Raw genomic sequence first — 13,803 nt, 5'->3', positions numbered from 1 at the left:
CTGCCCCTGAACAAGGCAGTTAACCCACTGTTCCTAGGCTGTTATTGAAAATAACAATTTGTTCTTAACTGACTTACTGAGTTAAATAAAAAAAAAAGGATTACACATTGTAATTATGCAATAGACTAGAAACATGATTTAAGTAAAGGCTGATATGTAATTCATATATACAGAACAAAAAACACTACATCCTGCCAGCATGCCCCACAAATGTACTGAATGATGTGAGGAATGAGATGGGAGTATTTGCTCTGAGACAGGCATAATAATGTAATGAAGCGAACAGTTTTCAAACCCTCAACATTCTAGCCCAAAGTCCAGCACGCTATTGACTGTGCCCAAATGTATTAATTGGGGTTGGGGCCGATTGTGGCTAAAAACACTTCATCAACTGGATTCGTTAACATGTGGAAAGGGGAAAAAATTATTATTTTAGTTTTTCACAAGCGTAGCAGGATGGGCTATTAGCTGAACAATAGACTATTCAGCCTTTACTAAAGAATTGTCTAATAGCTGAGCTAGGTGTGACCCCCCCCCCCCCCAACTTGCAACAAATCATTTGTATCTATCTTTCCACATCTACCTACACACTTATCTACCTACAAACGGTTAATGTTCTGTGAGAAAAAATATATATACAGTTGAAGTGGAAAGTTTACATATACTTAGGTTGCAGTCATTAAAACTTGTTTTTCAACCAATCCACACATTTCTTGTTAACAAACTATAGTTTTGGCAAGTCGGTTAGGACATCTACTTTGTGCATGACACAAGTCATTTTTCCAACAATTGTTTACAAACAGATTGTTTCACTTATAATTCACTGTATCACAATTCCAGTGGGTCAGAAGTTTACATACACTAAGTTGACTGTGCCTTTAAACAGCTTGGAAAATTCCAGAAAAGGATGTCATGGTTTTAGAAGCTTCTGATAGGCTAATTGACATCATTTGAGTCAATTGGCGGTGTACCTGTGGATGTATTTCAAGGCCTACCTTCAAACTCAGTGCCTCTTTGCGTGACATCATGGGAAAATCTAAAGAAATCAGCCAAGACCTCAGAAAAAAAATTGTAGACCTCCACAAGTTGGGTTCATCCTTGGGAGCAATTTCCAAACACCTGAAGGTACCACGTTCATCTGTACAAACAATAATACGCAAGTATAAACACCATGAGACCTCGCAGCCGTCATACCGCTCAGGAAGGAGACGCGGTCTGTCTCCTAGAGATGAATGTACTTTGGTGCGAAAAGTGCAAATCAATCCCAGAACAACAGCAAAGGACCTTGTGAAGATGCTGGAGGAAATAGGTACAAAAGTAACTATATCCACAGTAAAACGAGTCCTATATCGGCATAACCTGAAAGGACGCTCAAAGGAAGAAGCCACTGCTCCAAAACCGCCATAAAAAAGCAAGACTACGGTTTGCAACTGCACATAGGGACAAAGATCGCACTTTTTGGAGAAATGTCCTCTGGTCTGATGAAACGAAAATTGAACTGTTTGGCCATAATGACCATTGTTATGTTTTGGAGGAAAAAGGGGGAGGCTTGTAAGCCGAAGAACACCATCCCAACCGTGAAGCACGATGGTGGCAGCATCATGTTGTGGGGGTGCTTTGCAGGAGGGACTGGTGCACTTCACAAAATAGATGGCATCATGAGGTAGGAAATGTGTGGATATATTGAAGCAACATCTCAATACATCAGTCAGGATGTTATAGCTTGGTCTTAAATGGACTTGGTCTTCCAAATGGACAATCACCCCAAGCACACTTCCAAAGTTGTGGCAAAATGGCTTAAGGACAACATGGTCAAGGTATTGGATTGGCCATCACAAAGCCCTGACCTCAATCCTATTGAAAATTTGTGGGCAGAATTGAAAGTGTGTGCGAACAAGGAGGCCTACAAACCTGACTCAGTTACACCAGCTCTGTCAGGAAGAATGGGCCAAAATTCACCCAATTTATTGTGGGAAGCTTGTGGAAGGCTACCTGAAACGTTTGACCCAAGTTAAACAATTTTAAAAGTAATGCTACCAAATACCAATTGAGTGTATGTCAACTTATGACCCACTGGGAATGTGATGAAAGAAATAAAAGCTCAAATAAATCCTTCTCTCTACTATTATTCTGACATTTTCACATTCTTAAAATAAAGTGGTGATCCTAACTGACCTAAGACAGGGAATATTTACTTGGATTGAATGTCAGGAATTGTGATACACCTTAGCCAAATTAAACTGAGTATGTAAACTTACGACTTCAACTGTATATATTGGTCATGGCTCCCGAGTGGCGCAGCAGTCTAAGGCACTGCTTCTCGGTGCAAGAGGCTGTTCTACAGTCCCTAGTTCAAATTCAGGCTTCATCCGTGATTGGGAGTGCCATAGGGCGGTGCACAATTGGCCCAGCGTCATCCGGGTTTGGTCAGGGTGGGCCTTCATTGTAAATAAGAATTTGTTCTTACCTGACTTGCCTAGTTAAATAAAGGTTCAAATTAAAAAACTGGTGGCAACCGCAGCGTAATCAGGAGGTGGCTGGTGCTGAAAATATAGCTAACTTAAGCAAGTGTTGCACACCAACAGATGGAGATAGAGCCTAGACCTATATAACTTAACTGGCTGAGGTAGGCTATGAGGCTTAACAGCCTAATTGAAGTAGGAATTTTTTTTATTAGGCCTACTTACAATTGCAACTAGTCAAATATTTAGCATCCTACAATAGTTTAAAGAAAAAAAGTCTGCAAGTTCGAACTAAAACAATGTAACTAAATTAAAAGCTCACATTTGTAAATCCCAAACTCTAAAAGTAAATGGAAAGGTGGATACAAATTGTGACATTGTGGTTACAATAAAGAATGTAGGCCACCATGCAAATGTTTCCTATTAGCAGGACAATATACTTTTTATAGCCCGGCTACTGTTGTGAAAACCCCTCAACTTGCAATGTATTAGATTAAAAAATATATATATATATATTTAACCTTTATTTAACTAGGCAAGTCGGTTAAGAACAAATTCTTATTTACAATGACAGCCTAGGAACAGTGCGTTCCCCTTTCCCATTTTGTATCACAAAGTGGAATGGATCTAAATTGGGGGCGGTAATGCAACATATTGGATGCCAACCGCAGTTAAACCTCAACTAAGACGAATAATTTCGTCAACAAGAAGTACAACATTACACATCCTTTCAGAGACATCAGATAATTAGCTTGTTTTCTGTAATATCGTATAGCTTTGGAATCGCGATATTATGCACTTTCGAAGAAAATAGGCAGGTTTCTCGATGTATACCCTGACTGAGAAGGTATTGCGTGAGGATTAGTTTAGCAACCGTGTCACGCAGCATGACAACGTGAACGCGATTGGTCGACAGTCTGCTGGGTGGGGTGCTATACGTTCCTCCATTCATTAACCAATGGGATCCCTATCTCCTCCTTTCTTTATCTCTTAACCACATTTTTTTTTTATAACTAACGCATTGTTCTAGCTCATTTTTCTATCTGTGTCTTAACATTCTCCAAAGATTTGTATAACTAACCCACTGTTCTATATGTGCCTTCTCTCCGCAATCTTCTCTTGTAACCTAGCTTTGACTCGCTTCCTGGGGCGGGACTTTGTCTGTGCTTTGCGATTGACAGCCCGTTAAATTTGGTAGGCACAGCCTTTCACGTTATGTAAGGAGATATGTAAGAAATAAGATGCACTCAAAAATACGCGTCAGAAAAATTCCAGAGATTTCAATGCAGTTTATTCGGTCATGATTTACTCTGATTGGTTGATCATTTTTTTATAGAAGTGGGTGGAGGGGGACGGACCATAATTTTGCCACTAGTAGGCAACGTAGTTTCCTTCACAGCTGAGGTCAAGCTGTCATAAGTCGCCGACTCGCAAGCCCTGACAAAACATGAAAATCTGGACCTCCGAACACATATTCAAGTGAGTAATTTATTAATAAGGATTTATAAAGTGCTTATTTTAAATACGCTTGATATTGTGTTATCTTGCTAGCTTATTTACGTTTGTAGCATGCTAGCGCTGGTAGTGGTAGCAAGGCTCCCAACCGGCCAGCTCTTTGACTTTAGCCAGCTAACGCTAGCCTGCTGCCATTACAAGTTATCGAGTGTTAGTTAGAGCAACTAACGTTATAGCTAGCTAGCTAACAAGCTATTTGGCTAGCCAACACATTAAACTCTGTCCATTGTTGTAGCTAGCTATTGTTGGAATATGATTTTTAACTAACCAAATAATACTAGCTAGTTAGCTAACGCTGCTAGTTAGCCGCATTACAAGTAGCTAATTAACTATGTCAATACATTCCAGTCGAAGTATCCAGCTGTAGTCGAACTGGTTAACTGTCAAAATGTCACCGGATTCGGGTGCTTGGCCTATACTTGTAAGGTATTGCGAATTCATTATGTTCTCGTAATCTGCAATGGAAAAAGTCACTTCCGGTCGTAGCTGCATAGAAATGGCGTTTAAGGTGTTTCTTTCATTACGTAACGGTCACTGAGGTATAATAAGAACGGCAACAGTCCAAGCCAACATGGAATGAAAGCTAAAACATGGCAAAATTAAACATGACGTACCCCGCGAATGATGCAGCGCAACCCCTTGGGCCAATTGAGATATAGTGTGACTAACACATTTAAGTTAATTACTAGCTCCCACCTTGAGCCAATCGGTGTAATTTTGTTCACCCAAATGTCCTCAATCGTCCCAGTGCTGTCTGAGAACGCGTGAATAACGGACAGATCCACTGTCTCTTCCCCGATTTCATGGGGGGGTGGGGGGGGGGGGCAGTTAAAAGCCATAACATTTCAGTTTGGCTGCCCCTGTTAAATGCAAAAACCAGGCATTTACTCTGACTCGAATAAAGGGCGTTCTATTCCAGCTAGCTACCTACCTACTGTACTGGAAGCACAATGGTGGGATCATGGTTCTTATGTCCCAATAACCAGGGCTTAATACTCTTGGAGTTTATGCCTCTAACCAGGTTTGCATCCTACCATTTTATGCAAGTAAAGTTTTTGTTTTTTTAATTACTGGACTGATGGGAACATTTTGTCGGTAAACTTTCCAAATGTCGACAAAATTCAAAAAGATCCCTTATCTTTAAAAGGAATTATGTGAGAAATATTGATATAATAACCATAATATCGAAGAACTTGGAGTCACGCGACAATGTGTGGTCCTCCCACAATGACTAGTCGGGAAACCATGCAGTTTATTAGGCAGATAAAAATAATTTAGGAAGACCTTCACAGGTTGGAGAAAGTGACACATGTTGAGCTCAATTGATGCTCCTTTCCAATAAATATCGCGGGTCTTATTCTGGTGACATGATCATCGATGCTTGGCTGCCTGTTTGACAAATAAAAATTCTTGCTCTTTTGTCCATTATAATGTAGGCTGGCCTACCCACACTCTATCTGCAACCTGTTGGCTATAGTGAACCTCTCAATACCAACACTCGCTATATAACACCATTATTTTGTTGTGAGAACCATCGATGGAGTTGAAAATGCGAAGCCCATTTAACTTGTATTTTTTATTCAGTACATGGGAATTTAACTGCAAAAAGTATGTGTACTACGTCATCACGCACAGCTTTTTATCTGCATCAAGTCAATTTGATGGAAACTCATTTGTGGTGGGTAAATGCACATTTTAGAATATTTGCATAAATCGTGTCGCCAATTAGATGGAAACCTAGCATGCGAGTGTAAACAAAGCTTCTGTTGTACATTCAAAAGGACACATGGTCGAACCAAGTACATTTACTTGTATAACTGAACCCATAATGAATATTTCATAATCCACATCCCACAGTACAATGTCTAGCTGGCTAAAGCACTCCATGGGGAAGGACGTTTCTGATTAATTCCACCAATGGAGTGGAGCAGACACCAGGCTTTGGAATTCAGCTCTGACTACATCGATTCGCCCAAGGTCAATACTTTAAAAAATGTCAATTCTGAAATGCTTACCTTTTACGTATGTTTCTCCTCTCTCGTTTCGTGTCTGTTTTGATTTGCGTAAGTCGTTACTTTTTAAATAAATATTAAACAAATACAACCATTGACGGCTTGCTCGTTGCTGTTGCTCGAAGATGACGACTCAGCGCAAATGCACATGTGCCACAGTCGACGGTTGTATTTGATTAACATTTATTGATAAAGTATGGATTGCAGCAAACAAGGCATGTAACTACAGAGGCCAAACATAGGTACAAGGTAAATGTTTCATAATATATTTTTAAATATAAGTATTGACCTTGGGCTAATTGCTAGTCAGAGCTGAAAGCCTGGTCTCTGCTCCACTCAGTTGTTCATCACAAACTTCCTTCACCGTGGAGTTTAGTCAGATAAATGTCAGGACAGGTTTTCAAATGAATTCATTTTGGCGCACGCCAGGATGTCCACGTGATAAGATTATGAAATGCACACATTATGATAGTATTACAGTAATATTGATTTCCTGTTTTGTCCCCCCCCACAGCCACCCGTGGGAGACTGTGACCAAGGCGGCAATGCAGAAGTATCCCAACCCAATGAACCCTGGCGTGGTAGGGGTGGATGTGTTGAACAGACATGTGGACACACAGGGCCGGTTATACAGCAACAGACTGCTCAGCACAGAATGGGGACTGCCCTCCTTGGCCAAGACTGTAAGTCCTCAGCACACTGGATGCCTGTCTCAATATTGCCGCTGATATGGTTATCCTGATAAGTGCATTGCAGGTCACCAGTCTCAATGAGGATACATTGTCTTCTCACTGCTGTAGATATTGATATACTTTTCTGCACACGCAACAATCCAAATCCATTGCATTTATCAGAAGTTGCATGTACTAATGTTGACAAATTCAATCAGAGCAGTTAGGTTTAGTTCAGGGGATAAGTCGGTATGTGTTGGCTTGCTGTTAGACTAGGCAAAACATTGAATGATGCTCATTCCAGTGAACTGGGGAAGTGGGTAATGCTCAGAACAGTTGGCTGTCTGTACATCTCTGTGGTAGTTACATGATTGTGCACTGCCACGACCTCAGCTCTGCTAGAACTTTTACTGAAGGTTGTCTCAGCTTGACGGTTCAGACTGGTGTTGTGTAATCAAGACCGCATGAAGTTGTCGGGTAAATGTTTCTTTAACCTTGTGGATCAACAGATCTGAGGATGTATTGTTTTGTCATTGATGTCAAACATGTTACTGACAGTAATGTCATTGTTTTTTTGTTTTATCCCAGCTCATTGGTATAACACGAACCAACACATACATCCAGGAACATTCGGTGGTGGACCCCAAGGAAAAGACTTTTGAGCTGCAATCTACAAATGTGAGTTCAAACCTATTGTCGGCTGTATACTGAGCAAAAATGTAAACACAACGTGCAACAATTTCAAAGATTTTACGGAGTTACAGTTTATATAAGGAAATCAGTCAATTGAAATGAAATTGTTAGGCCCTAATCTGTGGATTTGACATGACTGGGAATACACATATGCATCTGTTGGTCACATATCTTAAAGGTAGTGGCGTGGATTAGAAAACCAGTCTGTCTCTGGTGTAACCCATTTACCTCATGCAGCGCAACACATCTCCTTTGAATAAAGTTGATTAGGCTGTTGATTGTGGCCAGTGTAATCTTGTCCCGCTCTTCAATGGTTGTGCCAAGTTTCTGGATATTGGCAGGAACTTAAACACGCTGTTGTACATGTCGATCCAGAGCATCCCAAATATGCTCAATGGGTGACATGTCTGGTGAGTATACAGGCCATGGAAGAACTGGGACATTTACAACTTCCAGGAATTGTGTACAGATCCTTGCGATATGGGGCTGTGCATTATCAGGCTGAAACATGAGGCGGTGGATGAATGCAATGACAATGGGCCTCAGGATCTCGTCACGGTATCTCTGTGCACTCAAATTGCCATCGATAAAAGGCGAGCATTTGCCCACTGAGGTCGGTTATGATGCCGAACTACAGTCAGGTCAAGACCCTGGTGAGGACGACAATCACACAGATAAGATTCCCTGAGACGGTTTCTGACAGTTTGTGCTGAAATTCTTCGGTTGTGCAAACCCAGTTTCATCAGCTGTCCGGGTGACTGGTCTCAAGATGATCCCGCAGTTGAAGAAGCCGGATGTGGAGGTCCTGGGCTGGCGTGGTTACACATGGTCTGCAGTTGAGGCTAGTTGGACATACTGGCAAATTCTCTAAAATGACGTAGGCGGCTTATGGTAGATAAATTAACGTTAAATTCTCTGGCAATAGCTCTGGTGGACATTCCTGCAGTCAGCATGCCAATTGCACACCCCCTCAACTTGAAACGTCTGACGCATTCTGTCCCCAGCACAAGGTGCACCTGTGTAATGATAATGCTGTTTAAACAGCTTCATGATATGCCACACTTGTCAGGTGGATGGATGATTTTGGCAAATGAGAAATACTCACTAACAGGGATGTAAACACATTTGCACACCACATTTGAGAGGGATACTCTTTTTGTGCTTGTGGAACATTTCTGGGATCTTTTATTTCAGCACATGAAAAATGGGACCAGCACTTTACCTGTTGCATTTATGTTTGTTCAGTGTACATTTGTGGATAGTGTAGCTAACTCCACCTTTAGCCCTGTAAACTGACATTGATGTACTTTCCTCTGCTTTCAGATTTCATGTACTAACATAGTATCTGTGGACGAGAAGTTAACATACAGGCCGCATCCGGAGGATCCCAAAAAGTAAGATTTATATATACTTTTTTATTTTTATTGATTGATTTTAAAGATTAAATACAGCAAAATTGATAAATGGGTTTGAGTTTCACAGCTAAACTTGTTTTTTCTTCTGTTTGTCCTTATGTTTAGGACCATATTGACACAAGAGGCACTTATCTCTGTGAAAGGAATTAGTCTGAGCAGTTACCTGGAGGGGCTCATGGCCAAAACCATCTCGGCAAACGCAGGCAAAGTAAGTCCTCTCACTTTACAACTGCAGCCTGGATGGAATATTTGAATGGAAACAGTATGAGATAAAATGATCTCATCCATGTATGGCCATGTTCAGCCCATAACTTCCCCATGTGTGTTTGGTATTTTGTTCAGGGACGAGAGGCGATGGAGTGGGTCATCAGGCGGTTAAACACAGAGATCGAGGAGCTGGCAGCAACGGCACAGGCCACAATCCGCATCCCCATGGCAGCCGCAGTCGCAGAGAAATGATCAGCCGCCATCTCAATGGACCTCAGACATTTCCCCTGAAAAGGGAGACCTCTCCCTAATCTGCCAGCACAGCCACCTCCTGTATTGGCCCACTCATTTTCTGTCACAAGAACGCATCCTTCCCTCAGCGGACTGCCCATACAAGCAGGGTACACAGAGAGAAGCTGATGACAGCATGCTGCATTCATAACCAAATGGGAGGTGGGAATTTACCAGTTGTGAAGTCTTAAATACCAGTTGGATGCATTCACATGCTTTGAACTTGTTGAGAAAAGCCTATTGTCTAATGGCAAACAAGCTGCGTATACCTTAAACTAAAAGTACAGCTATCATGTTTGCAAACAAATTATAGTATTCAAAAAACATATTAATAGATTCATTTTTATAAATATTGCATTTAATTGTCGTTATCAAGGTCATTTCCTTAGTAGGTGACGTCAGAAGTCTCCATTTGGGAGCTCAGGATTGTTTCCCACTAGTAATTACCAGTCGGAGGGCCTTTCAGGTGGCTTTTTCCAAGTCGTATGTGGCATATTCCGACTTCCCACTTGGTTATGAACGCAGCAGTGAACAGGGTTGAACCGGGTTGCATTCGAGGCTCATGGGATTTCTGGTCTTCTAACATTTTGAATCACACCGTGCCTACAGGTCATCAGGTTTATTTATTCTCCTCCTGCCCTCTTATTGTTGTTTTGCAGCGAGCTGGTTTCCTCTCTGGCATTTGAAGTTTCACTTGAACATCATTCTATGTTGCCTATGCCAGCCATGCATTTACAACCATAAATAGGCTAGCAGTCATTTTCAGGTTACAATTAACTTACTGAGAAGAGAAACTAATGTTTGTGGGTCTGTTTTGTGGGGTGTTGTAAAGTTACTGTTATATATTCAGTAATGAGAACGTGATTTTTAGTTTCTTTAACTCATTGTTATTGCACGTATTATTACCAAGTAACAAGAGTACCACCATTGTATTCGCTATGTTCAGAAGTGTGGATACATTTGTTCAATTCTCCCAAATGGTTCTCAACAGTTACAACAGTATGTGATTTCCACAACCTTATGAATAGTGGCCTTGTAGTAGTGTTGGGTGCAGTCAGTGAAGGTTAACGGTGGCCACTACGACGGGCTATATTCAGGATCATTGGACAGGACTGACTGTTGGTTTTTAACTCTGTGCAGTCTTGAACAACCCATTTTTAAAATGTCAAAGTATGAGTAAAACAAAAAATCACATTTGATCCTGAACCTACCAGGATTGTTTCTGCCCCCTCATTTGGTGTCATCTGACAGTATTTGTGTTTTTTTAAGCTCTTAGTGGTGTAACCTACTGCAGTGGTTCATCTCACCAGTCTCCTGCCGCCAGCAGTGACGTGTGCTGTGTTCGGTTGTAATTAAAGTCATGTGTTGGATCCATTCACATGCTTTGAGAAACGCAGATTGACTAATGCTCAACAAGCTGCGTCAACCATAAACTAAAATCTGTCATATAAACAAATTGGTGTTTTTAAAAAAAACGCTGTTATCGAGGTAATTTCCTTAGTAGGCGATGTCAGAGGTCAGCATGTGGGGGAAGGTGCTCGAGGATGACAATTTCCCCCCCCCCCCCCCCCCCCAACTAATAATTACCAGTTGTGGGGGTTTCAAGTGAATTTTTCCCAGTCATATCTGTTAAATACCACCTTCCCACTTGGTTATGAATGCAGCATTATTACGCCATAGAATCAGTTCTACGTATGCCTATGCAGATACACTCCCCTTTAACATCCCAAACTCCCTTTTAAAAACTGTTGTCACACTTGTGTCAGGGTTGCATTGATGTTGGGTGAAGTCTGAGTGGCACTCCAGATATCAGTCACTTGTTTCAGGAATGAAGTGTCATGCGCTGAACATTTGAAAACAATGGCTATATATGAGTACACATTCCGAGAATGTCAAACCGAAGTACTTAACACTGAAATGATCTCAATAAAAAAATGTTATTGTTTCATGAACAGGGTGTCTTAGATGTGGGCAAGTACTAAAAGTTTACGCTGTGTATTTATCGACACTTCATTTTTACTCTTACGTGGCCATAGCTAAAGGCTGGAATTTCTTAGGCCAATCAGTGGTCTACTCGCATGAATATAATTTTATGACCGGTATACCCCCATACCATTCTGTTGTTGGGGTACACCCACACCATTCCAACACAATCTTGTTTTAACATCTTTTTTTAAAACTATTTCACTCATATTGTAAGTAATTATAGGTTGTTATATTTCATAGAAATCTGGAAACACTGGACAGGTACTTTAAACATAATTACACACTTCCCAGCCTACAGTCTATGAAACTACTATCAAATATAGAGTAATGGTTTAAAATATACACAAATAGATATTAAGACTGAGATACAGACCTGCTGGACCTTCAGCATAGGGTTAACCATGTAATGCGTGGTGGGTAATCAACAATGCCCTCCAGTTTGGATGCCACAAACACCAGTGGTTCAGGGTAACTATTTCAGCAGGCCAGTCATTAGGCCTAGGCTTTCACAATGGTTTTGTAGGGTAAAGTAATTCCATGATGTGATTTGACGATGTACAGTATATATGGTCAATATGATCATAGTGGACTAGGGTTGTGGTTTTATTCCTGCATACATTACAGAACTTCCCGCTCAGTCTAGATAACACTGACATCTTCACGACATTTTCCAGGTCTGCAAAAGAGTGATGTCAACATTTAGCATCTCTTTATTTATCCATGCAGGGCTGGTTTCCCAGATACAGATTAAGCCTAGTCCTGGACTAACAACCATTGACTGTAGCAGTGTAGCTTCTGTCCCTCTCCTTGCCCCTACCTGGGCTCGAACCAGGGACCCTCTGCACACGTCGACAACAGTCACCCTCAAAGCACAAGAACTGTTTGTCGGTAGCTTCACGAAATAGATTTCCATGGCCGAGCAGCCGGACAGAAGCCTAATATCACAGTGCGCAATGCCAAGCATCGGCTGGAGTGGTGGAAACGCGTTCTCTGGAGTGATGAATCACACTCCATCTGGCAGTCCGACGGACAAATCTGGGTTTGCGGATGCCAGGAGAACGCTAGCTGCCCCAATGCATAGTGCCAACTGGAAAGTTTGGTGGAGGAGTAATAATGGTCTGGGACTGTTTTTGGGCTAGGCCCCTTAGTTCCAGTGAAGGGAAATGTTAACATTACAGCATAAAATGACATTCTAGACAATTCTGTGCTTCCAACAATGTGGCAACAGTTTGGGGAAGGCCCTTTCCTGTTTCAGCATGACAATGCCCCCGTGCACAAAGCTTGATACATACAGAAATGGTTTGTTGAGATCGGTGTGGAAGAACTTGACTGGCCTGCAGAGAGCCCTGACCTCAACCCCATCGAACAGCTTTGGGATGAATTGGAACGCCGACTTCAAACCAAGCCTAATTGCCCAACATCAGTGCCAGACTTCACTAATTATTTTGTGACTGAATGGAAGCAAATCCCCGCAGCAATGTTCCAACATCTTGTGGAAAGCCTTCCCAGAAAAGTGTTATAGCAGCAAAGGTGGACCAACTCCATATTAATGATCATGATTTTGGAATGAGAATGAAATGTTTGACGAGCAAGTGTCCACATACCTTTGGTCATGTAGTGTATGTCCTTTTGGTCATGTATTGTATGTCCGATTACTTTAAAATCACACACCTAGAAAGTTATAAAGACAATTTAGTTGCTAATGGCAGCCTGCAGTACTTAGGTTGGCCTTCAACTTGAGATACTCCTTGAGAGGGGGCAGCACTGAGCTAGCATGCAACATCACTTCCTGGAGTCGCTCAAACTGTGCATGCAATGTTTCCAATAACTCCTCCATGTAGCAAGATGGCGACACTGAAATTACATTTCTTAATCATCAAACGCACCACTGAGCCTTTTCATAGAAAACAATAGGGTGATGTCACTGATGGCTTCGTCCATATCCAATAGGCATCTAGTGTTGTTGGATGGATGCTTGGAAAGTCACAGTCATAGTTGAAAACACTTTATTTCAGATGCAGCAGGTTTAGCTATTTAGCTAGGCCTAATGTTTCATGTTGTTTGGACTGTTGTTTATAAGACAGCCGCTAAGATGAAACTTGGCTGTTATTGTTGCAAATACTATTATTTCGGATGTAGCAGTCAGGATAACTAGCATGCTAACTGGTTAGATACAGTAACTCTGTGTTATGCTTAGTGTAACTACCTACTTAGTATCTATCTGTATTGCAGTTAATTAATTGGTGACAATGACATTAACATGTATTTAGCATGACATTCATGCAAGATTTATAATATATTTACAACCCAAAAGTAATGTGAAATGCACTCATAACTTATGACATAAGCTTCATTTGGGCTAAGCTTCATTTTTAGACTAAGCTTCATTTGGGCTTCATAGCCAGCTAGCTAAGCTAATTGCAGGCTAACGAGGCAGAGCATTGCATAATGCGTGAAGAAATGCACCCTGGGAAACGTAATATGCTGTAGACAAGGGCAATAAAGAAGCTTCAAAATAACAAAAACAAGGAATCGTGCAGTATTACTAACA

The 13,803-nt window shown here is 41.3% G+C and overlaps 1 protein-coding gene across 2 annotated transcripts; it reads left to right on the top strand.

Annotated features, from left to right (window-relative positions):
- The first annotated feature begins 3,637 nt into the window (after nt 1–3,637).
- LOC106571960 (PRELI domain containing protein 3B) lies at nt 3,638–11,218 on the top strand. 2 transcript variants are annotated; one of them, XM_045695955.2, is made up of 7 exons: nt 3,672–3,941; nt 5,835–5,954; nt 6,504–6,672; nt 7,249–7,338; nt 8,677–8,747; nt 8,874–8,976; nt 9,111–11,218. In XM_045695955.2, exons 3-7 carry the CDS (start codon nt 6,535–6,537, stop codon nt 9,225–9,227), a joined length of 519 nt encoding a protein of 172 aa, XP_045551911.1. In that variant the 5' UTR covers nt 3,672–3,941; nt 5,835–5,954; nt 6,504–6,534; the 3' UTR covers nt 9,228–11,218. The 2 variants fall into 2 exon arrangements, with proteins under 2 accessions (XP_014001047.1, XP_045551911.1); XM_014145572.3 differs by lacking the exon at nt 5,835–5,954 and having other exon boundaries at nt 3,638–3,941.
- The last annotated feature ends 2,585 nt before the right edge of the window (nt 11,219–13,803 follow it).

This window comes from Salmo salar, chromosome 15 (assembly GCF_965601325.2).
Source record: "Salmo salar chromosome 15, fSalSal1, whole genome shotgun sequence".
Lineage (NCBI taxonomy): Eukaryota > Metazoa > Chordata > Actinopteri > Salmoniformes > Salmonidae > Salmo > Salmo salar.
The sequence above is the reverse complement of the archived record's forward strand: the minus strand, read 5'-3'. Positions and strand labels throughout refer to the sequence as shown.